The sequence below is a fragment of the Physeter macrocephalus genome, unplaced genomic scaffold (genome assembly GCF_002837175.3).
Source record: "Physeter macrocephalus isolate SW-GA unplaced genomic scaffold, ASM283717v5 random_408, whole genome shotgun sequence".
Taxonomy (NCBI): Eukaryota; Metazoa; Chordata; class Mammalia; order Artiodactyla; family Physeteridae; genus Physeter; species Physeter macrocephalus.
This window is the reverse complement of record NW_021145694.1, coordinates 1,183-25,013: the sequence shown is the minus strand read 5'-3', so window position 1 is coordinate 25,013 and position 23,831 is coordinate 1,183. Positions and strand designations below refer to the sequence as shown.

At 57.2% G+C, this 23,831-nt stretch overlaps 1 protein-coding gene across 1 annotated transcript in view; it reads left to right on the top strand.

The window, feature by feature from the left end:
* Positions 1 to 23,297, top strand: part of LOC114485050 (breakpoint cluster region protein-like) — a gene marked incomplete at its 3' end in the record, with an annotated part of 60,860 nt that extends 37,563 nt beyond the window's left edge. Inside the window, exons 2-5 of the mRNA XM_028485464.2 lie at positions 11,442 to 11,608; positions 17,166 to 17,270; positions 17,621 to 17,806; positions 23,166 to 23,297. Of these exons, the coding sequence (XP_028341265.1) occupies positions 11,442 to 11,608; positions 17,166 to 17,270; positions 17,621 to 17,806; positions 23,166 to 23,297 (590 nt within the window). The remainder of the gene's footprint in view (positions 1 to 11,441; positions 11,609 to 17,165; positions 17,271 to 17,620; positions 17,807 to 23,165) is intronic.
* Between the last annotated feature and the right edge of the window lie 534 nt (positions 23,298 to 23,831).

Here is a 23,831-nt window from a genome sequence, read left to right as displayed (position 1 = left end):
CTACCCCGGGCGCTGCCAGCAGCCGGCCCCACCTGGACCCTGGTGCTGCAGGCAGGTCACCCTGAATGTCCCCTTGTCCAGTCTACTGAGAGCTCTAAGAACAGTTAAGTCAACAGTACAAATGCCACCTCTGAGGCAGCCCTCCGGACAGGAGAGCCCTGGGGGCCAGAGGTGTGTCCCTGGGCAGCAAGAGGGACCACGTGAGGCGGCTGGTGCCGAGGGACCCGCGCCCACGCCATCTTCCTGTTGTGAAGTCGGTGCCTGGACTCCACAGGCACCGACTGTGGAACCGCGTGGAAAGGAGAGATAAACGGGCCCTCCGGGCCGATGGCCGAGATAAGGATACTCTGGTCACTCCCCCTGAGCTGCTCGTGGGGCTGGGTGCCAGGGCCTCTGCCTGTGGGAAAGGCAGGGCCAGGCCTCGCTTGGCGGACAGGGGAGGAAGAGGGGGTGAGCCCAGGGCTCGTGCTGCAGGAGGAGAGGGCGAGAGCGCCCGGTCCTCTCTGTGTGGGGAGGTGGGTGGAACAGGTGCAGAGTCAGGGCCTAGAAACAAAATGCGGAATCTCAAGGCCAGGGCTGCAGCCCCCTGTGCGCTGGGAGGGTGGAGGTGTGCCGAGCCCTGCTTGGTTTGTAGACAACCGTCTTCCTGTTCACGGGGCGTTCTCTCTGTGTGCCAGTCTGGCTCCAAATTTCCCCTTTTTGCAAAGACACAATCATGTTGTGATTGTGCCCAACCTAATGATCTCATTTCAACTTGGTCAAGGCCCTGTCTCCAGAGAAGGTCACACTCTGATGCACTGGGGTTAGGACTTCAGCATATGAATCTGGGGGACACAGTGCAACCTGTAACACTGCCCTTCTTTTGTTTGTTTGTTTCTTACATCTCCAAACCTGGCAGATCGTGTGTGTGTGTGTGTGTGTGTGTGTGTGTGTGCGTGCGTGTGTGTGTGTTAAAATATACACAAAGTAAAATTTACCACCTTAACCATCTTTTAGTGTATAGTTCAATGGGTTAAGTACATTCACGTTGTTGTACAACCATCACCACCATCCATCTCCAGAACTTTTTCATCTTCCCAAACAGAAATTCTGTCCTTATTTAACAGTCACTCCCCACTCCCACCTCCACCAGCCCCCAGCACCACCATTCTACTTTGTGTCTCTGTGAATTTACCTGACCTGGGTACCTCACAGGTCGTGGACTGATTGTCGTGGACTGATGTCCCCCTAAAGTTCATCTGTTGAAGCCCTAACCCCCAATGGTAGTAGTGAGCTACACTCACTGTGTCCACGAACATGCAACCAGACAAGGCCGGATGAGGACTCAGCCAGAACCCATCCATCTGCACACCAGGAAGAGAGCTCGCCCCAGAACCAACCCAGCTGGCGCCCCATCTCACACTTCAGCTCCCAGAACTGGGAGAAAATAAGTTTTTGTTGTTTAAGCCACTCAGTCTGTGGGATCTTGTTATGGCAGCCTGAGCAAACCAATGTCTCCAGACAAGTGGACCCTATAGCATCTGTCCTTTGTGACTGGCTTATTTCACTTACATAGTGTCCTCAAGGCTCATCCATGCCTGTCACATAGAGCAGAACTTCCTTCTTTTTTATGGCTGAGTGATGTTCCATTTTGTCGCTGGACCACATTTGGCGTATCCATTCCTCTGCCAATGGACACGTGGGTTGACCCCACCTTTCAGCCGTTGCGAATGATGCTGCTGTGAACACGGTGTACATGTACCTCCTCTCTGGACCCTCCCCAGGCTTCCTGCGGGAGGGGCAGTGCCGGGGCAGAAGTGGAGAAGGTGGGTCCTCCTGCCGGTGGCTGGGCCCTGGGCTGGGCTCCATGTAGTGTCCACCAGATAGGGAGCCCTTCCCTCCTGCCATCTTTTCTTTCCTGTCCTCCGTGTTTCCTCTTTGGAGTGGGAATGGGCTGGGGGAGGGGAGCATAGCCATGCAGTGACCATGAGCTGGCTCCTGGCCGGGCACCTGGGCCAGCAAGGAGGGACCACGCTGATGGCTTCCCCTCCACTCCTAGACCACGGTCCTGTGCCCGGCGCTGCCCTCTTGCAGGGGTCATCCTGCTGCCTTCACCACTGCGCTCCTCCCACCTCCTTCCCTGAGGTCTTGGCCTCAGGCACTGGGAACTCAGCGTCCCCTTCACTGTTCCTCCCCTCCGTCCAAGCCCCTTGGTCTGGCCCTGTCTGTTGTGTGTCCATGTCTTACTGTCTGTTCCCACTGAAGCTGGGCCCTCTACCGGTTCACCTGGAGTGAGCGTCACAGAAGCCTCCGGTGGGTCCCACCTCCAGCGCCACGCCCAGACATACTGCCAGTGTCACCGGCCCCCGGGCCCCACTCTTGCTCCAGACCTTTGAGGCCCCTGATTCCTCCTAAATGAAGCCCAAGTCCTTGGCCCACAGCTCACAGCTTCCCCAGGAGGACTCCTGCCGCCTCTCTAATTCCCAGCCTGTCACTCTCCCAGCCTCCCGCATGCGGGACCCTGGGGGCCCCGACCCCCTCCAGCGTCTCTGCTGGCTGAAGGCCCAGTCGTTCTGTCTCATACGGACCTCGCCTCTGTAAAGCCCTTCTGGATCCCTCGGATTGGCCGTCTCTTTTCTGACTCCGTGACACCACTTCCAGGCCACAGGCTATGTCTGTGTCAGTGTCCTGTGGCTGCCATAACAAATTATCACAAACTGTGACTTAAACAACAAATGTGTGTGCTCTCCGGTTCTGGAGGCAGAAGTAAGTCCAACGTGAAGGTGGGGCCAGGCCGTGTCCAGCTCTGGTGGCCCTGCGGACTCCTTGGCTTGTGGCCGCATCATTCCAGCCTCTGCCCCCATTCTCACACGGCCTCCTCCTCTTCTGTCCTTCCTGCCTCGCGTTCTGGGGGAGCTAGCGTCTGCCCCCTCACTCCATGGTCACTTCATCCGGGAGACGGTCTCTGCTGCCCGCCTGAGGGTCCAGCTGCCCCTCATCGGTGGCCTTGCCATGATGCATGTGTCACGTGACTCCTGGGGTTCTGCAGCTCCCGGGGGCAGGGGCTGGGTCTGTGGTGCCTGCCGTCGCGAGCCTGGCACCATGCCCAGCATGAGTCAGGGGTGCCCTACGTCTTGGCTGAATATTGGGTGCTCAGTACATACGTTAGTTTGATTGTCTGAGGCCAAACTGCCGCCGTGGTCACAGAGTCAGGCTGTGCAGAGTAACAGTCACATCATCCTGGCCCAAGGGCTGCAGCTCCTCCCAGCTGGTGCTGCAGCCTCCGCCCGCCCCTCCCAGCACGAGCTGGCTCCGGCCCAGGCCCAGAGCATAAGTGATCTTTCCCTTCCCGAGGATCTGGGAGCGGAAGGCACAGGTGGGTCCTTGGAGACAGAAGAGAGTCCTTTGATAATGTTCTAGATGCTGATTGGGGAGGGTCCTCGTCTGCCCACACAGGGGGCACTCGGGCTTTAGTGCTGGAAGTCCTCGCCAGAGTTGACCTTCAGGTGATTCAAGCTCCACCCAGCTGGAACCCAAACCCTGGGTGGGAGGGGCCGTGGGAGCTGTCGGCCCATCGCCCCAAGAGCTCAGCCTGGGCACCTGGGGCTGCCTGGAGAGTGGGGCTCAGGCCCCTCCCGCCTGCATTTTCTGGCCTGTTGTAGGGACTTAACCAGCCTCGGGGCCTTCTGTGTGTCATACGCTGGTCTGAATTGTGAGCTCCCCCTGCCTGGGCAGTTGGGATTTGCCATGCTGGCCTGGTGATGTCATTGTCGGGGTGGCAGCATGAAGGCTGAGAGGTCCTGGTTCCTGGGGTGCCCTCTCTGCCCCTCCTTCTCCCACAGAACCACGGGCTCTGACGGCAGGCTCTCGCCAGGATGCAGCGGCTGACTGGATGGGGGATGTCTCGATGGAAAGGATTTTGACCCACGTGGTGTAGTTGGAGGAGGGGATGGCTGCCAGCCTGACAGTGGAGGAGAAAACAGAAGAACCACCCAGATATCTCAGAAAGTGCGGCAGCCTCTCAGTGCCCATGGGTGGCCTGGGGTTACAGTGCCAGGCCATATTGACCTCTGTCCGGAACGATGCTCCGGGTCTTCAGGAAATGGCTGGATTATGTTCTGAGGTCCCTGTTTAAGAGAGAAAAACAGGTCCGTTTTGTTCTGTTTTGTATTGTTGAGATGAAATTATACAACAGAAAACTAAACATTTTCAAGTGAACCACTCACTGGCACTTAGTTTATTCACAATGTTGTGCAACCACCGCCTCTATCTAGTTCGCAAACATTTTCTTTTATTTTTTTAATATTTATTTATTTATTTTTTGGCTGTGCCAGGTCTTAGTTTCGGCATGTGGACTCTTAGTTGCGGCATGCAGGATCTAGTTCCCCAACCAGGGATCAGACCTGGGCCCCCTGCATTGGGAGTGCAGAGTCTTACCCACTGGACCACCAGGGAAGTCCCCCCAAACATTTTCATCACCCCAAAAGGAAGCCCCATACTCATTAGGTACCTGCTTTCTGTCTCTATGGATGTGCCTGTTCTGGACATTTCATATAAATGGGATCAGGCAGTATGTGGTCTTTGGGGGCTGCCTTCTTGGCATAATGTTTGGGAGATTCACCCATGCTGTAGCCTGTGTAAATACTTCCTTCCTTTCTAAGGCTGAATGATATTCCCTTGTATGGATAGACCACTTTGGTATATCAACGTGTTTATCCATTCATCAGTTTTTTTTGTTTTATTTTATTGGAGTATAGTTGACTTACAATGTTGTGTTAGCTTCAGGTGTATAGCAAAATGATTCAGTTATACATATACATATATTCTTTTTTAAGTTATTTTCTCACATAGATTATCACAGAATATTGAGTAGAGTTCCCTGTGTTATACAGTAGGTCCTTGTCAGTTATCTGTCTTATATATAGTGGTGTGTGTGTTCACCCTAGGCTTCTGATTTATCCCTCCCGATCCATTCATCAGTTGAGGGATGGCTGTGTTGTTTTACCTTTTGACTATTTTGAAATATTGCAAAAGAGAGTGCTCTTTGAACATTCTGGTACAGGTTTTGGTTTGAATACCTGTTTTCATCTCTTTGAGTTACATACCTCAGGAGGGTAATTGCTGAGTCATACGGTTATCAGTTCGGCTTTTTAAAAATGTCTTCGCTTTGAAATGTGTTTGGAAGGTGACCGAACTGGGCAGGTCACACGGCGGACCTGGGCGTAGTTTTTCTCTCGGAGACTCAGTTTCCCTGTCTGAAAAATGGGCATCTGGAAGTTCCTGCCCCCCTAAGGGGATGGGGGGGATTCAAGGAGATGATGTGGGTGGGTGGCCAGCCCTGTGCCTGGCCCAGAGGCTGTGCCGGGCAAAGGTCAGCAGGTATTTGGCAAAAATACCCACTTGCTACATCAAAGATTTGAAGGTTTTTCACTGTTTGGGGAACTTACTTCCCTGTAGCACCACAGGCATCCTCTGACTGTACCCAAGTTCTGCTGCAAATAAAGGAGCCAGCCTTGGACACGGAGCCCCAGGACCAGTGGCCCGTCCCACAGATGGAATCTGCTCTCAGCACACAGGGCAGCAGGAGGAGGAGGGCTCAAAGCTCAGGATGGGTGTGGGGTCCAGAGCCAGCTGTGTCCTGTGGAGCCTGTGGGCCCTTTGGTGAAACCTGGACCTCCCTCCCCACCCAGTTTTCTGAGCCTCTCCCAGAGGGGCGATGCCTGCCTGACAGGACCCCCCCAAGGATGTGAGCTGCTGTCTGTGAAAGTACCCAGCACTGCACCACCAGCACCACTGTGCTGCTGCCCTGGGACCAGGAGGGGGTGCGGGACTGGGAGAGGAGGGCAGGAGCCAGGAAGGGGGCTTCTGCAGACACGACACGATGCGATGTGGTGAGGGCTCCAGCGCTGCCTCACGCTGCAGCTGACCGAGACGCCGGAAGGAAGCCAGTATTTGATGTGCTTTTAATTTTGTAAATAAATACGGCCCAGCCCTCTGCTGGCGGTGTAAACGGTGTAAACGGGGAATGGAGACCACCCGCTGCCTCTCCCGGGGTCTTCCTGTCGCCCCACCCGAGTTCCCGGTGCCCCTTTTCCTGTTCTTCTGTCTTTTTTTTTCTTTGGCCGAGCCACGCAGCTTGTAGGATCTTAGTTCCCAGATCGAACCCGTGCCCCCTGCAGTGGAAGCACAGAGTCTTAACCGCTGGACCAACAGGGAAGTCCCCTGTTGTGTCCTCTTGACCCCATGCGTATTTATCAACGAGCCACTCCCTGCTCCCCAGGCCTCTCTCCTTCGTCCCTTTCTGTTTTGGGCAGGGAGGGCTGAGAGCTAACCTTTGCTCCTCCCGAGGGCCCGCTCCAGACTCAGTGGGTGGGGAGGGCACATTGACCTGAGGGGTGAGACGGGGCTGGGATCTCGCAGCAGCAAGGCAGCCGAGGCGGGAACTGGGGATCCTCCGGGCACCTCGGGTCTGGGAGTGTTCCCCCGCTCGGCTGCCCCCAGGAGGTGAGCAGCCAGCGGTCTGGGCACACGTTTCATGGGAGTCCTGCAGCGGGGGTCCCGCAGGGCCCGGCAGAGGCCTCGGAGGGGGTCTCGCTCCCTGAGGTGCAAAAGCAGAAATGAGGAGGGGCGTGTCGAGGCTCCTGGGGGCCCTGTGAGGGGCTGAGGGACTGAGGCTGGTCCGGGGGCAGGTGGCGCTTTCCAGGTTGGTGTGGCGTGGCTCTGCCAGGGCAGGGAGGACAGCGTCCGGGGGCTGCCGGCACGGATCTGCGATGGGCCAGGTCCTCCTCTGACCTCAGGAGCCCGGCTGGCAGGGATCTCATCCAGCCTGGCTGGGGAGAGCGCAGGTGGACAGGGAGGAGGCCCGGGAAGGGGTGTGTAAACTCAGAGGGGAGGGGCGGCTCGGACCCGGTGTGGTGCGGCTCTGCCAAGTTGATGGGTGGGCCGTGTGATGGCAGGGGCTGCCCTTGAGGCTGCGTTTACAGAGAAAGCCCAGGCTTCCCTATTGTCTTTATTGCTCAACAGATACACAGGTGGGAGGGTGTTCTGGAGCCTGGGTGGCCATCACCCAGCCCTCTCTCAGGGAGCACACCCTTGGAAGTTTCAATTCTATGGTTATTTTGTGCTTGTTTTAGGTGTGATTGCCCAGGGGCTGCTAGGAATTAAGGGAAGCCGCCCTGGGCCGCTCCCCCCCCCCCCCCCCCCCGTACCGGTACCTACCGACAGCTCACCATTGCCACTGGTGGGAGGGGCTTAGGAATGTGTCATGTACGTAACATAAAGTGGACCACTTTAATCGTTATAAATGTGCCGTTCAGTGGCATTAAGTTCATTCACGTTGTTGTGCAGCCATCCCCACCATCCGTCTCCAGGACTCTTCATCTTCCTGAACCAAACTCTGTCGCCATTAAAAAATAACTCCATTCTCTTCTACCCCCAGCCCCCGGTAACCACCGTTCCACGTTCTGTGTCTATGCATTTGACTGTTTAGGGACCTCATATAAGTGCAGTCATAGAGTAAATTTGTCTTTCTGTGACCGGCCCATTTCACTTAACATGGCATCCTCAGGGTTCATCCACGTTGCAAGCAGGTATTGGAATGTCCTTCCTTTCTAAGGACGAGTGATATTCCATTGTATGGATATACGGATAGACCACATTTTGTTTATCTGTCACCCATCGATGGGCAGGTGGGTTGCTTCCACCATTTGGCTGTTGTGAATAATGCTGCTGTGAACTTGGGTGTGCAAATATCTGTTCGTGTCCCTGCTTTCAACTCCTTTGAGTATATACCCAGAAGTGGGATTGCTAGATCATATAGGAATTCTATGTTTAATTTTTTGAAGGATTTTTTTAAACCAGTGTCGTCCTCGAGTTGTAAGAAGGGGATGTGACCTGGGCACTGACTGGGGACCCCCACCACCACTGCCGAACCGACCCTTTTCCTTCTGCTTTTCTGGAGGAGGGTGGGGGCTGCCTTTTTTCCTTGCATTGGAGGATGGATTTTAGATTTGCAGAGTGCTTGGCTGGAGGCTGCTGAGCCGACTTGCCTGGAGAGGAGGTTTCAGATTTCACTGTGCAAACCTTTTTCCACACTAAGCAGGGAGCTGTGACTCAGCCTCGCTCCCCATCCACTTCCTCCCCTCCCCTCCCACCTCCCTCCCTTTCCCCCTTCCCCTCTGTCTCTGAGCATTGGGTTGAGCCTCTAGAAGCCGTGGGATCCCAGGCCCATGCCCGCTTCTTTCCTGTGTTTGGCTTCAGCCTTGGGTAGAGCTTTGCAGGAAGTGCCTGGCCTCTGCGGCCACCGTGTCACCAGGTGGCCAGGCCCAGAGAGGTTTTCCCGCTGGGTGTTGCTGGCAGAGGAGGGGAGAGCAAGGCCTCCCTCTCACTTTGCTCTGGTTCTGGGGAGACAGTGGCTTTCCAAATCCCCAAATAATGCACCTTGTGCTCAAGAGGAGGGGGACCCCTGTGGTATGGGGACCTCGGGGGTTTGAAAACCCTCCCGCAGGGTGACAGGAAGGCAGGTCCCTGTGTGCTGGTTAGAAGCGGGAGGAGGCAACTGAGGGCTTTCTTCCCGCCCATCACACTTGCATCGGAGCAGTCTTGGGGGGGGTCAGTGAAATGAGGGGTGCTGAGTCCAGATGAGCTGGACAGTGGACTGAGCCCTCAGGTGGGATGCAGGAGGGGTGGCCAGCCATCCAGAACTCAGGCTTAAAAGCATCAGTTCCTCAGACGTCGGTTTGGGGAGGTGTGTGCAGAGGGAAGACGGCTGGGTTTTTAGTTGCCAGGGAGCCTCCTCACTACGCCATGGCATCTGGCTGCAAATCTGGCCCCTCAGTCTCACCTGGTGGGGGTGAAGCATCCACGTCGGAGCCGATGGTCCCCCTGGACATGGGCCAGCAGACCCTCACGGGGTGGGGGGCATGACTTGGTTTTGCACCAGGTTGTAGCCCGGATATCGTGGAACCAGCATGTGGTTTCACAAACATGAATTCTTGCAGTTCTTGGGGTGAGCCTTGGGGCCCTGAGCCTGACCCTGAAGTTCTTACTGGAGACTCAGTGTTGATTTGACCTTGCTCGTGAGCTCAGCGCAGTCACGGGCTTGGAAATCAGGTGGCATGCTCGGTGTTCTTCCAGGCGATGAAGAATATGTTGACTTTTTAAGATTGTTATTTTTTTTAAAACAGTTCAAAGGTTCTTAGGATTTGTGGACGCTGGTAATTCTGAGCTAATGGAAAAGCCGGGCCCAGAGGAGGAGTTGGGGGCAGAGGATGGGACCTGTTGAAGGAGGTGGGGAGGGCACGGCTGGCTGCCCTAAAGAGTGACAGTGATGTTTTAGAGCTGAGGGGGCCTCTATCCATTGCTGAGGGGGCCTCTATCCATTGTCGAGTTCACGGGCCCAATTTTAAGTCAGTAAAACTGAGACATGGACGGCTTAAGTGAACCGCACCATCTCAGGTGTGCAGCCCCCTGGACAAGAACAGAGCCTCTTGCTTCTGAGACATTCCCACCACGGCTTAGAGCTGCCCACCTGCCCCACCTGGAGGATGAGTCCCAGGTTGCAGGGCCAGAGCAGAGAGCCCCGTGGCCCAGGGGGACCATTCAGGTTCACGGGGAGTGAGGCCCTGACAGCTGAAGCCTTCCGCCCGTACCCAGCTGCTGGGAAGCAGCTCCCGTGGTTGGCAAGTTTCGAGTAGGGGTTGCTGTAATTTAGGATAAGAAGGCCTCGTGTTTATTTTATTTAAACAAGCAAACAAACTTATGATTCCCAGAAGGAAGTGGAAGCTGGAGTCAGACCTGTTTTGGAGGGTGGGGTACGGAATTAGGATTCTGCATTAACAGGGTTTTGTGTTTTTTAATACAGTTGACCCCTCCCCAGCTGTCCTTGGGGATGCTGAGTGAAAACTAGTTAAGTGCCTTTGCAAATTCTCAGGAGGAGGAGGCAGAACTTGACCATGGCCTCGGACTGTCCTGCAAGGACAATGCAAAACCCAAAGTCCAGGGGGTCTGTGGGTGATAACCCAACACAGTGATCTTGGTAACTAAAGCCCCTATGATGGTCCGTGGATTAAGGGTCCATGGGATTAAGAGGTACCAGGGTGCCTCTGTGCAGCTCTTGGGGTCCTCCTGCTACACTCACCCCAGAACTAGCCTCTGCTGGGACCCTCCTGTGGACACACACACAGGCAGAACCCAGCCTGGCCTTTGTGGCTGGCACCTGAGTGCAGACACCAGGGACACGGGTGGATGGGCATGGCAACCAGCACAGTGCCAGGCCAGGTGGGGGTAGTGCAGGATCTCTGCCCTGGCTGTCTGCTGGAGTCCCATGGGAATTCTTTACAGCCACCAGGGCCCAGGCCACCCCAGGCATCTGACTCAGTCTGTTTGCAAAGCTCCCCAGGTGACGCTGCCCTGTAGCCCGGGCTAAGGACACCTGTTAGAAGGCATGTGACCAGCTGGGACCGGAGGTGGAGGAATGGGGTGAGGCAGAGGCCTGGGAGGGAGCTGGGACTTTGGCCGCGTGGGCGCCCGCAGCTCAGTGGCCGGTCTTAGCCTGCAGTGAGCACCTGGCCAGTCCAGCCGTGGCTCCTCCCGGCTGCCCACGTGGAAGGAAGTGAGAACAGTCCCGTTTCAGGCTCTGGAAGCCCGAGAGTGGCCCTGTGCTGGGCCCTGTGCCCACCTTGCCTGGGCAGTGTTTGGTGGTGGCAGTTGTTGTAAACTGGTGACTGACCGCCCTGGAGGCCACCTGTGCTGTAGCCTTGGGCTGCTTGCAGGTGAGTCACGGTGACGTGACTTAACCCAGTTGGGATGACCTCTTGGAAATCCCGGGTGCCCTTTGGAAGAAGTCGAGAAGTGGCCCTCATGTGAGATTTGGAACAGGCTGGGCCATTGTAAGTTGATGTCCCAGTGTGGGGGTCCCCTGAATTAGAACAGTTCTGGGAACAAAGCTACCAAAGGGCCAAGGGCTTGGAAGCACATGTGGGCTTTGTGGTTTGTCCTGGGATGGGGCTGACTGCCGTCAGGTGCCTGTAGAAAGGTGTTAGCTCTATAATTAGGTACCCCCAAATAGGGAGCCTGCTGTAGCATAAGCCACTCTCTGTGCTCACAGGGACACTCGGCTGGGAGAGGCCTGCATCCTGTTTCCTGGCCCTGCACCTAGGTCAGCAGGATCAGGTCGGATCCCACAGACAAGGTAAAAGGATGTCCCTGGCAGCAAGACACTAGCATTTGGGGTCCACCTTTCAGGGCCCCCTCCCGCTGCCCCACAGCTATCGAAAGCCCAGCCTTGTGTCGCCTGACGAGGGGGCTGCTGCCTCGTCCCCTCCTCGCGCTGCCGTCTTTGGCCAGTCAGTCGTGAAGGTGAGGTCAGCCTACCTAAGGCCCCTGTTCCACGCCTGTAGGTGACCAGTGGGGCGTGGAGCCCCTCTCCTGGGTCTAACACAGGCTGCTTCTCTGCAACGTAGATGCACCATTCGGGACGCCGCCGGGGTACGGCTGTGCCACAGACCGGGCCGAGGAGCAGCGCCGGCACCAGGACGGGCTGCCCTACGTGGATGACTCACCCTCCTCCTCGCCCCACCTCAGCAGCAAGGGCAGGGGCAGCCGGGATGCACCGGAGTCCACCAAAGTGGTGAGTCCCGGGGTGGGAGGGTGGGTGCCAGCAGTAGCAAGTGGGTGATGGGGCAGCTAACAGTCGGAAGTCAGTCACTAAAGCCCTTATTCCCCCATCTGGTGCATGCGGACCGCCCGCCGGGAGCATGATCTGGGGGGTCGTGGGGCTCTGTCGGCGGGGCATGGACGGGGCAGGCAACCGTGCTGAGGCCCAGAGCTCGGCTGCCGTCTAAAGCAGCGGAAACTGGGGTGCTGGCCCCAGCAGGGTGCCGAGCAGGGTGGTGTCTGCACCCAGAGCACTGGCCCCCTTTTGCCAGAGGAGATGCTGAGGTGACTCATCCACTTTCCCGGGTCTTTCTCCTGAGGTCTCACTGTCATTAATGATCCCGCCATCACCTCCACTCCACAGATGGAGAACTGTGGCCCCCGAGGTCCATGGCGAGTGCAGGCTGGCACATCCTTCAGGTGCCTCTCTCGTGGGCACACGGCTGGGGTGGTGGCAGAGCTAGTGTGCCAGCCCAGCCTGGCTCAGTGTCCTCCCACTCCCAGCGGTCCCGCGGCTCAGGCGGGCACTTCTGAGGTGCATTAGGGCCCAGCCGGGCACCCCTCTGACCTGTCGGGGTCTTTCCTTTTGGGCTGAGAGGGTGCTGTCCTTGGGGCACCTCTGTCTTTCTGGTCCCACTGTCCCTGAGGACAGACACCTTCCCCCTTCTGCTTAGCTTGTTTCTGGGTAATCTCCACTCTGAGTTTAAAACTGAGAGAGAGGGACTTCCCTGGTGGTCCAGTGGTTAAGACTGTGCTTCCACTGCAGGGGGCAGGGGTTTGATCCCTGGTCGGGAAACTAAGATTCCTGCATGGCGCATAGCGCAGCAAAAAAAAAAAACCGAGAGAGAGTGAGAGGACTCTGCTTTTCCCTGTGGCTGGAAGCCTATCTTTTCACTGCAGTGGCCTCTCTGCTGGGCTGGCGCCTTAGCTGCAGAACTACTTCTTTCTTTTGCTTTTGTGATTTCTGAAGACCGCCGTGCTGGACAGGCTTCTCATCCTGAAACGGGGGTGGGAGGGGAGCCCATGTGTAATGCGTACCTCCCTCGTGCAGCTTCTTACCAAACAGCCAGTTGCGCCATTTTACAGACGAGGAGACTGAGGTTCAGAGAGGCAAAGTGACTTGCTTGAGACCATACAGCTACCAGATCTGAAGCCTTCCCAACCCCTCAGGTGACCGTCTTTCCCTCAACTGCCTTGCCTTTTTTGGATGCATCCCCTTTCTTCCTGCGTTGTGGGTGTCACTTGGTACAGACAAGCATCCTTATGGCTGAGCCCTGAACTTGGACAGTCTTCCCTGTCCATCTATGGTCCCTGAGGTCTGTCTTCCCCCCACACGACCTTGCTCTACTTCAGGCCCCTTGAGGAGGCTGCTCTGCCCTCCCTGTGCCCCAGGCCCTGTGCGGCTGGATGCCCACCTACCTCTCCCTGGGCTCCTGCCCTCAGACCCCTGCCACACTGACTTGGGGTTCTGCCCTCACCTTTTAGCCCCCAGTTGAGGGGCTTATCTGCTGTGGAGCCTGTCCAGATCCAGGTGCTCACCCCCTCCTGCCTCGAGGAGCCCACAGGCATTTCTCATGTTACACACAAGGCAAGAGGCTGCACCTGCTTGCCAGGCCTGGGGGCTCCAGTCCCCAGCAGGCCACCTGGCCCAGAGAGGTGTCAGGAAGTACCTGGGTGAGATGGGGACTTGATCAGAGGAGGGCTGCACTGTTTTGTTCCAGAAGCCCCGTGGTTAGGTGCTTGGAGCCCCAGGGTGGGCACCCTTCACTCCTCTGGAGACAGGCACAGCCCTGGCTTTCTGGGTCCCCCGTCAGCTCTGCAGTGAGACTTCCTTCTTTCATCCTTGATTATGGGTTTGAAGACGATGCAGCTGTCACTTTCTAGCACCCGCAGAAAGCATGGTGGTCTTGAGGTCAAAGCTGCCTCATCCCCATCAGCCAGGGGAGGGGGTCCCTGCTCACCCCTCTCCATCCCTACCTTCCCGGGTGGGGCTCATCCCCGGCTGCCGAGCTTGGGCCCTTTGAGCGGTGAGGTGTCAGGAGGACCTTCCGGGGGATTCCATGGCAACTTGGGGGCTCAGTGGCCTCCTGGGGTGCAGGTCAGCTCCGTGCATGCCCGTCCCCTGGGGTGGGTAAGGCGTCAGCAGAGGCCAGGCCCCCCCCTTGCCTGGGGCACTGTGGAAAGGATGCGGGTGGCCATGTAGGGTAGATCCTGGTGACGGAGGCTGTCCCAGCGCTGAGCGTCAGTGACGTTCTCCATCCCTGGTCGTTCTCAGAGGTGCCTGCCAGTCTTGTCTGTGTTTCCCCTGGACCCATGACTGTGCAATGCCAGCCAGCGAGTGTCAGGATAAGGATGAGGGTCTGGGCATCACCCCCGGCTGCCATCCTGTTGGGAGGCGGTGTCCTTTGTTCTGCAGCTGTGCTGACCACCACATCCCAGCCAGGAGCAGCCCAGCCCTCACGGCCCAGGTTCTGCGCCCCAATCACCCCAGGCCCCAGGGTGGGGGTGGGCCTGGCAGCTGGCTTGCGGGTGGCAGTTCTGTTCCCCTGGGTCCCTCCCTCAGCTTCCCTACCTTGTTTTGCCACACCCAGTTCATTTTTTATTTTTTATTTGTTCTTTTAGCCTCAGGGTTGTGTTGCCTTGCCCTCTCCCCTCCAGGCAGCAGTGAGAGGAGGCCTCCTTCCTTCCTTCTTCCACTTGCCCTTTTCCTCCAGCTTCCTCCGGCTGTCTCCCGTCTGGACTGGGTGCATTCACACGCCCTTCCCAGCGCTGGCACGTGCCGAGGTGGGGTCGTAAACATTGCTGGTGCCCGCCCTGGCCTTTGCTCTCTCTTCTGCACTTCCCCTCCACCCTCTCTCCTCCGGGTGGGGTGGGCCAGTGTCCAAGCCAAGCGGAGCCATCCCTGTCTGCTGCCACTGGCCCGTTTGAGGCTCAGGAGAAGGTTGTAGTCTGAGGAGAGGTGCCCTTGCCACCACCCAGACGTTCCCTTGAGCTGGCTGCACCCTTTGGAACGGAGAGCTGGACGGGGCGCTGTCCTGCCTACGTGCCTTTTCCGCCCAGCTCTCCAGGCCACGGGGGTGGGAGCAGCCCCACTGGCTGTGCTCACAGTAGTGGGGTTGTTCCCGGGCGCACGAGCCTTCACCCTGGACACCCGCTGGGAGGCACGTGCAGGGTCCACTGGGAGCTTGCTTCCCCGAGGCGCCTCCTCTCACGACATGGCCTCTGTTGTCTGAGGTGAGAGGAGATGATGGGATCCCTCCATCCTGCACATCTGTGCTGATGGTGGTGGTACTGGGGGCCCAGAGCAGGCGGCATGGATGGTCCTAGACCCCAGGACCCACTTGTCTCACGGACAGGGGTTCCCTGGAGGGGCCCTCGGAGCTTCGAAAAGATGCGGCCAAGCCAGGGCCCAGCCAGCGGTTCTGGATCCTCTCATTGGTTGGTTTATTCTGTGAGTCTTCGTGGAGCACCTGTGTGTTCTGGGCGCTGTGCCCCAGAGGCTCTCACCCTTGGAGCCGCTGCCCAGCGTGGCCTGGACGGGGTCTGTGGTGTGGGACATGGGTGTCCTTTCCCCGGAGTGGCTCTAAGCCAAAAATCTGATGACTCTCCCCCATGTGTGCACACACAGCTGTCTCCCATTCACCCACAGGCTGGGAAACCAATGACGGAAAGCGCAGGGCTGTTACGTCCCCTTCTCTGGACACAGGGCCCCAGCCGTCTGGCGCCTCCCTCGGACTACAGTGAGGCCGGTCAGCACAGGCCGGGCAGAGGGAGGGCAGCCTCAGCCTGGTGGAGCACAGGCCATGGGCACGGCCAACCTGACACCGGATTGCCTTGTTGGTGGTCCAGGAGCAAGTGGGGTGTGGCCAGGAAGTCGATGAAAACAGCAGTTTCATTGCCTTTGGAATCATCATCTGTATTAGTTTCCTGGGCATCTGTAATAAAGTATCACAGACCATGTGGCTTAAACAACAGAGGTTGATTTATCCCAGTTCTGGAGGCTGGAAGTCAGCAGGGTTGGTTTTTCCTGGGGCCTCTCTCCTTGACTTAGAGATGCCCATCTTCTCCCTGTGTCTTCCCGCCCTGTGTGTCTGTGTCCTAATCTCCTTCTCTTGTTCTTTTTTATATCGAGGCGTTGACATATAACATATTCGTTGTGGGTGTACCACATAACGATTCGATATATGTATATATTGTAAAATGATCGCTAACCATAAGTCAGCATCCATCACCACACGATTACAAATGTTTTTTCTTGTGATGAGAACTCTTAAGATCTTTTCTTTCAGCAACTTTCACGTATACGATACAGTATCATTAACTGTAGTCACCATGCTGTTCATTACATCCCCAGGGCTTATTTATTTTATAACTGGAAATTTGTACCTTTTGATCGCCTAGTCTCTTCTTAGAAGGATACCAGGGCTTCCCAGGTGGCGCAGTGGTTGAGAGTCCACCTGCCGATGCAGGGGACGTGGGTTCGTGCCCCGGTCTGGGAGGATCCCATATGCTGCGGAGCGGCTGGGCCCGTGAGCCATGGCCGCTGGGCCTGTGCGTCCGGAGCCTGTGCTCCTCAAAGGGAGAGGCCACAGCAGTGAGAGGCCCGCATACCGCAAAAAAAAAAAAAAAAAGAAGAAGGATACCAGTCATTTTGGACTAGGGCCCACCCTAATGACCTCATTTTAACTTGATCACTTCTCTAAAGACCCTTTCTCTGAACACAGTCACATTCTCGGGCACCAGGGACACATCGCCCCCATAACACCATCACAACTAGGGATGGAATGTGGTCTTCCAGCCATCTTGGACCCTACCCCCTGCATCTGCATCCAGGGATGCGTCAGCTCTGTGCTTCTGAGGCAAAGGCAGCAGAGCATCACCCCACATATAGTAGGGGCGTTTAGTAGTAGGGAGGGGGGACCTTGCCGTAGCCCACATGTATGCGGGTCCAGAGTCTGGAAAGCAGGCTCGGAAGAGCAGTTCCAAGGGACAAAGACCCTGAACCCAGGGGATGGGGTTTCCCTTGGGCAGGTGTCCACAGCCCCCAGCCCCACCACTGTGGCTGGGAGGGAGGCAGTGCTGCCCGGGCCTGGTCGGTCCAAGGGTCAGGTGGCAGTGGCACAGAGGCTGGCGAGGCAGGTACCGGAAGAGGAGAGGGGAGCTGCGGAAGGAGTCGGGGTGGCCGTGTGGGGGGCCCGACGCCCCCTGGGCTCAGCCTCTTCCAGGACAGCCGCTCCTCGGTTACGGGTAGAAGGTGTGGAGAGAGGCCTTGCCCGCCCTGCTCAGCTCCAAGCTTCCCGTTTCCTGGTGTCAAGACCAAGGGTGGCCTTCGGCTTAGCTGGATGACCATCCAGAATTTGCAGCGACCACAGTCGAGCTGACATGCCGGGACCCCCGTGCCTTCCTAATTTAATCCCACCTGGAACCTTCTCGGGAAGCTTGTCCTCAGGTTGACAAGCTGTCTTCCTCTCTGAGAGGGGCTGCCTCAAGCACCCTCCCCTGGGTCTGACTTTTGTCCGTTTCTCCTGCAGAGTGAGCTGGACTTGGAAAAGGGCTCGGAGATGAGGAAATGGGTCCTGTCTGGAATCCTGGCTAGCGAGGAGACTTACTTGAGCCACCTGGAGGCGCTGCTGCTGGTGAGGAGGGTGCAGGGGCTGAGCAGGCAGGATGGGCCCTGACGAGCTCTGCTCATGCGTCCCAGGATCCTGGGAGCAGCCCACCCTCCCAGGATCCTCGACACACCTGTGGGCAGGCAGGACATGCCACCTCTGTGGAGGTTGGGCCTCCCCAAGGGGCAGTGGATGCCGGTGAAAGACTCGGGTACCAAACCAAGCTGGCTTTAAATTTTTGTTGTTAATGGAATTTTAAAAATAAAAGCATGTATGTCACACGACCACAATGCACTTGACAAGTGGCAAGCCCTGATACCTGTGCTGCCCCACTAGTCACCTGTGCCGCCCCACTAGTCACCTGTGCCCTCTTCCAGCCCATGAAACCTTTGAAGGCTGCTGCCACCACCTCTCAGCCGGTGCTGACGAGCCAGCAGATCGAGACCATCTTCTTCAAAGTGCCTGAGCTCTATGAGATCCACAAGGAGTTCTACGACGGGCTTCTCCCCCGCCTGCAGCAGTGGAGCCACCAGCAGCGCGTGGGCGACCTCTTCCAGAAGCTGGTGAGTGACCCGGAGCAGGGACCCGGCAGCCTCCTGGGGGTGACGGGGTGACGCGCGGGGGCCAGGCCTCTCCCTGAGCCTGGTGCCACCTGCGAGCGAGGCTGCTGAGGGCACAATGGGGAGGGAGAGTCCGGGACACATCTTACTGCCTGGGATGCCAAAGGGGGGCTGCCGGGAAGGGGCGCCGCCACAGCACCACTGCTGGACCCCGCGTGAAAGCGAGGCTTCCCCCCTCTGCTGGCCCCAATGACATCTCTGGTCCTTTCCTGGTCCGCTCAGTTTTACTCAAGGTTCCCAGTCTCCAGACTGGTCCCCTCTGGACCACAAAGAAGCCGCTGCCCTAGGAACAGGACTCAGACTCTGGGCAGGGGGACTGGGGCAGGCAGAGCCTGGAGGGGCAAGCACAGGTGGGGACAGCGGTGGTTTGTTGTACTTTATTTCATTTTTGCAGTCCTGTAAGTTAAAGGCTCTTGAATTAATCAAGAATTAAAAAAAAAAAAAAAAGTAGTTTGGGGAGGGAAGGCTGGTCAATAAAAGTCAGGGTCGGGCTTCCCTGGTGGCGCAGTGGTTGAGAGTCCGCCTGCCGATGCAGGGGACACGGGTTCGTGCCCCGGTCCGGGAAGATCCCACATGCTGCGGAGCAGCTGGGCCCGTGAGCCATGACCACTGAGCCTGCGCGTCCGGAGCCTGTGCTCTGCAACAGGAGAGGCCACAACAGTGAGAGGCCCGCGTACCGCAAAAAGAAAAACCCAAAAAACTCAGGGTCATACCAGAGGAGCCCTTGGGTCCGCAGGGGGTCCCTGGCTGAGGAAGTGGTGAGAACAGGCCTTTCGTGTGGCCCCAGCTCCCGCCGCAGCCATTTTGGGGACCTGGAGACACTTTTAATGCTAGCAACTGTGACAGCAGCTCCCTGGAGCCTTGCAGGAATCCGGACGCGTCCTGTGGACAGGCTGGAGGAAGGCAGGAGGGCTGGTTTGTACCTGGGGACGGCCATGCCGGGCTGTGAACCGAGGGACCATGAGTCCGTCTGGTCCCGGGTGGTAGGTTCAGCTCTGATCAGGGGGCTCAAGGGGGCCTGCGGGTGCCCTGTCTCAGCTGAGCTGAGGCAGCCCCACCAGGTAGGTCCCGTCTCCACCCCGTGCAAGCGAGGAGGCCGAGTGGCAGGAGGTCACCTGCCCAGACGGTACCCCTGGTCTGTCTGCCTCCAGGAAGAGTGCTTTGCCCCTGCCTTCAGGGGCATAATACTGGAGGGTGGGTGGTGCTGGATGACAGAACAAGGGTTTCTGCAAGGGCTCAGTGTGCCCAAACTGGCTGGGAGTCCATTCGGCAGACGTATCTCTGGGTCCCTGGTTACAGGGAGGGAGAGGGGGCCGTGGGGGCAGGTCAGGGACCTTCTCTGGCCATTTGCTGACCTCGGGGCCCACGAGGAGCCAAGGATTCGGCTTTTAAAAAGTCAACGGGATTGGGAAAATCTAGTAATCAGACGAAGCGGGTTGGTGGACCCCTTGGCACTGGCCAGGCCACCCCCGGAAGGGACCAGGCTCAGGTGAACACTGAACTGAGACGTGGGTAACGTAGAACTTGTCCCAACAGAAGGGGTGGTTGAGGGACCTGAGGATGATGGAGAAAACTCTCAGATGGAGCTGCCAGATCAGTGTTTGTCTTCCAAGGTGTGAGGTTCATGTGTGAGGAGACCCCCACCTCTGTGGGTCTAAAGGGGGAGCCAGTCTCTTGAGGTGGAGGCTGGTGGGGCATGTCTCTATATAAGGGGCAGCAAAAAGGCCACCTCCCAGCACCGCGAGCCCCCATCCTGGGACGCCCTCGAAGGCGTGTGCTGGGTAGGCCTGGGTGACTGGGATTCCACCTCTGAGGACCCCTAATCCTGATTAAAGGGTTGCCCGGGCCTCCTGTGCTCTTGCCCTTGAGTGTTCTCCCTCCTGAGGGAAGCCGGTCCTCCGGGGGTGGGGTGGCCAAGGTCACCGGGCCCTCTCTAAGTGCCCAGAGCACGCGGTGGAAGAACGCCAGCCCCCAGCCCTCCTGGGCCGCCCAGACGCCCAGCTGGCCCACCGCCGGCCTGTCTTGGCTCATGCCGGGCTCCGGCGTTCCGCCCGGGTGTGGCTTTCCTGTTGGCCACCGCCCCAGGCTGCAGACCCTCCCACCCGGGACCCCTTTCCCGTGGCCAGAGAGCGGAAGGCTGTGTTTTGACGCAGGTGCTCCCCTGCGTTGAAGCCCACATCTTTGAAGAATTGTGCTGTGGGCAGAAACTGCAACCACGCTGTTCCCCAAATAACACTCTGAAGTCACTCGGAAACTGAAAAACAAAAATTTAATAGTCTGATGAACACCAGAATTTGGAAAGTTTCCTCTGGTTTCCCTGGTGTCCTTGAACTACCTTCACGTATCAGATGTTGCAGCGCAAAGACTTGGGGAGAGAGGTGGGGCCGCCGTGGGAAGTGGAGCCCCAGGAACCACGTGCTGCATGCTCACGTGTGTGCCGTTGGGGCCGGGCACTGGGTCTCCCCAAGGACAGACAGACACTGTCCCCGTCCCTTTCAGATCAGCACAGCGGGGTCAGGCTCCCCAGCTAGGAGAGTCTTAGGACCCGAGGAGCCTGTGATGCCCCAGCCCTGGTACCTCTGCCACCCGGGAACTCATGAGCCACACCTGGTAGCTAGGAAGCCCTGTCCTGATGGCGCCTTGACTCCCCTTCCTGTGGGGCTGTGGGTTATTGCTACCCATCCGGGGGCTTTGTTTCTGGCTGAATTTTTATCAGCTGGGGTTTTTTGTTTCTAATCATTTCAGACTTCCTGAATTGTTGCAAGAATAGCACAAAGAACTGGGTGTGCTCCAGGATACACCAATTGTAACATTTTGCACTGATTGTAGCATTTTGCCACATTTGCTTAATCTTTATCTCTTTCTCTCTCCTTTGTATACACACCTCCCCACCCCCACCCCACACACATGCTGAATAGTTTGAGAATAAAATTCAGATCCCTTTGCCCTTTTACCCCTAAATACTTCATCGTGTATTTGTATTTGCTAAGGACATGCTTTTCCACAACCCACAGGACAGTCCTCCATCAGAGGACGGTTCACAGTTGAGTGATACTATTATTTAATATGCGATGCTTCTACAGATCTCTCCCAAGTTAGCCATCGTGTGTTCTTTGTAGCCATTTTCCTTCTGAGTCGGGATGCAGTCTGGGTCACGAGATGTACGTGGTTGTCAGGTCTCCTTCCTTTCTTTCCATCTGTACCAGTTTCTCAACCTCTGCTGGTCTTCCACAACCTTCACATTTTTCTGAAGGGTGCATTCTAGTTTGGGTCTGATGTTTCTTCAGGAATAGATTCAGGTTCTGCGCTGATGGCAGGGAAAAAAAAACAAACCACTTCAGTGATGCTGTGTCCTGTCGGTGCCTCACATCGGGGGGCACGTTATCTCCATTGGTTTATCGGTGCAGCTCGGGTTCTGATTAGTGCATGAATTGCTTGGAACTTCTCAAAAACCACGTGGAAGATGTGAGCTGCTGGAAGAGGGGGCAGGAGAAGTAATGAAAGGGGTTCTCCTCCCAAAGACCCTGTGTTCGTTTACTAAGGCTGCTACAGTCCAGGTGGCTCCAACAACAGAGATCTGTCTCCTCCCATTTCTGGAGGCTGGAAGTCTGAGATCCAGGTGTGAGCAGGGCTGGTTTCTCCCGAGACCTCTCTCCTCGGTGGGTAGAGGCCGTCATCTCTGTGTCCTCAGGTGGTCGTCCCTCTGTGTCTGTGTCCTAATCTTTTCTTCTCATAAAGCCCTTAGTCAGATTGGATCAGGGCCCACTTGAATGGCTTCATTTTTGCCCAATCACCTCTTTCGGTCCATCTCCAAATACAGTCACATTCTGAGGTGCTCAGGGTTAGGGCTTCAACATATGCATTTTGAGGGGACACAGTTCAACAGTGATATCCCCTCAGGACTCGGCTGAGACGTTGCCTCTTTAGAGAGACCACCCTGACCACAGTATCTAAAGCAGCCCTGCTGTTCTCCTCGCCTGCTCTGCCTTCAGCCATCTGCCGTATTACTTGTTGCTTTACTTATTCATCGTGTGTCTCCTGCTAGCCGGCTGCGCTGTGTCTGAATGATTCGAGGTGACAGTGCCTCAAGAAGGGCCTTTGTTTTTGTGGGAGACGCTCAGGGAGTGGAGGTGAGGGGGAGAAGGCAGGGCTCTGGGTCCGACTGGATGGCAGGGAACCTGGCGTCTGGAATGCAGCGACTCGTCCAGGTAATCAGCGGGGCGGGGCAGGGCCTCCTCCAGCTGCTGCTTTCTCTCGCGCGCCCCCAGGCCCACACGCAGCCCCCTCAAGGAGCGAGTCCAGAAGACCAGACAGTGCCAAGGGCATCTGGGATTGCCATCTGAAGAAACAGAAAATTCAATATAAATGCAAATGCACGTAGAAATAAAATTTAGGTTCGATGCAGACCAAACACCAGGATCAGCAAAAGCCTCAGGCCTCCCGCTCCTGGTCGGCTGCAGTGGGAGGCCCGGCCAGCAGGTCACGGCATCTGCTCTTACACCCCAGGCCGGGGTTTCCCTGCTGCCTCTGGAGGTGACCTGGGTCCCAGCGATGGTGGTGGCTGCACACAGGACACCTCCCCCCAACGATGGAAGTCTTTACTCAACTGAGTGTCGGAGCAGGAGGCCGAGTGAGGAGACACTCTATTAATGCCTTTGGTTGAGAACAGGACAAACAAACACCTCTCGCCTTGCACCCAGCAGCAGAGGTGTCCCACCTGCCAGGTGTGTAGCGTGACACCTGGGCCCCGTCGCCAGGTCTGGGCTGGGCTCATGTCTGGGCAGCACGAGCCCCTCTTCTCCAAGGGCAGCTCAACTGAGTGTGTCTTGCGTGTCTGAAGAGATCAGATAGGAGCAGAGCAGTGGCCCCTCAGGCCAGGGATGGGTCCACTGAGGTCTCCCGCAGCCAGGATGAGAAGGGGCCGCTCCATCCCACCTGCTGGAGACGCTCATTCACGTTCACTGATATCGTGGAACTTCAGCTGCTGCTGGTGGCCCCATTTAAATGAGTGGGGTGGGAGGATGAAGAGAACTGCTACCCTCCCGGGGCTGTGAGTCACTTCTCAACGTGTCGCTTTAGAAGGAGGAAGCGTGCTTAGCGCGTGGGGAGGGGAAGCAGGTGGGAGGCAGTGACAGCGTGGAGGAGCTGAGTTTCCTGCAGCCCTGCACTGTCTGCTGCACCTGGGCTTCCTCCAGAGCTGTGCACAGAAGCCTGTTACCCAGAGGAATGGAGACCGCCTGTCCCGCACCTGTTCCACACCTGCCCTACACCTGTCCCACACTCACTCCCTTCCTTCCTGCAGGCCAGCCAGCTGGGTGTGTACCGGGCCTTTGTGGACAACTACGGAGTTGCCATGGAAACAGCTGAGAAGTGCTGTCAGGCCAACGCTCAGTTTGCAGAAATCTCTGAGGTACGCGTGACGCTGTGCAGACAGGTGCGCCCCTCTACCTCCTGAGGGTGGGCTGTGGGCTGGTTGTTGGCACACCGTGACCCGGGAGAACGAGGCACTGCAAACTAAGGTCTGGTTGTGAACCTCAGCTCTGTTTCCAGATGCCTGTGGGTTGTCATGAGCAGACAGACGGAGTGGCCCGAGGAGCACCCTGCCTCCCCAGCGGCCAGGGCCCAGCTCTGGGGTACCCCGGACAGACTTACACTGTCTGTGTGCAGTTCGGGGTGTCCATAGTTCTGCCCCATTAACAGAGGTCTCGACACTTGAGTCCTGAGGCCGACTTTGCACCTTGCGGATGGAGACCAGGTGGGAAGGTGTCATGCTCTGCTCCTCTGGGGTCTGCAGCCGGCCCCGGGGGATGTGGCTAGTGTGCGTTCTGTTGACCCGCGTGGGAGGAAGCTGCAGGCTGGGCATCACACCGGCCCGGGGGCTCTGAAACCTCAAGCCCTGGAGTGTTAGCACGAGAGGCCTCGGAAGAGCCCCCTGGATGCAGAAGACGGGTGGCCATCGGGGGGCTGG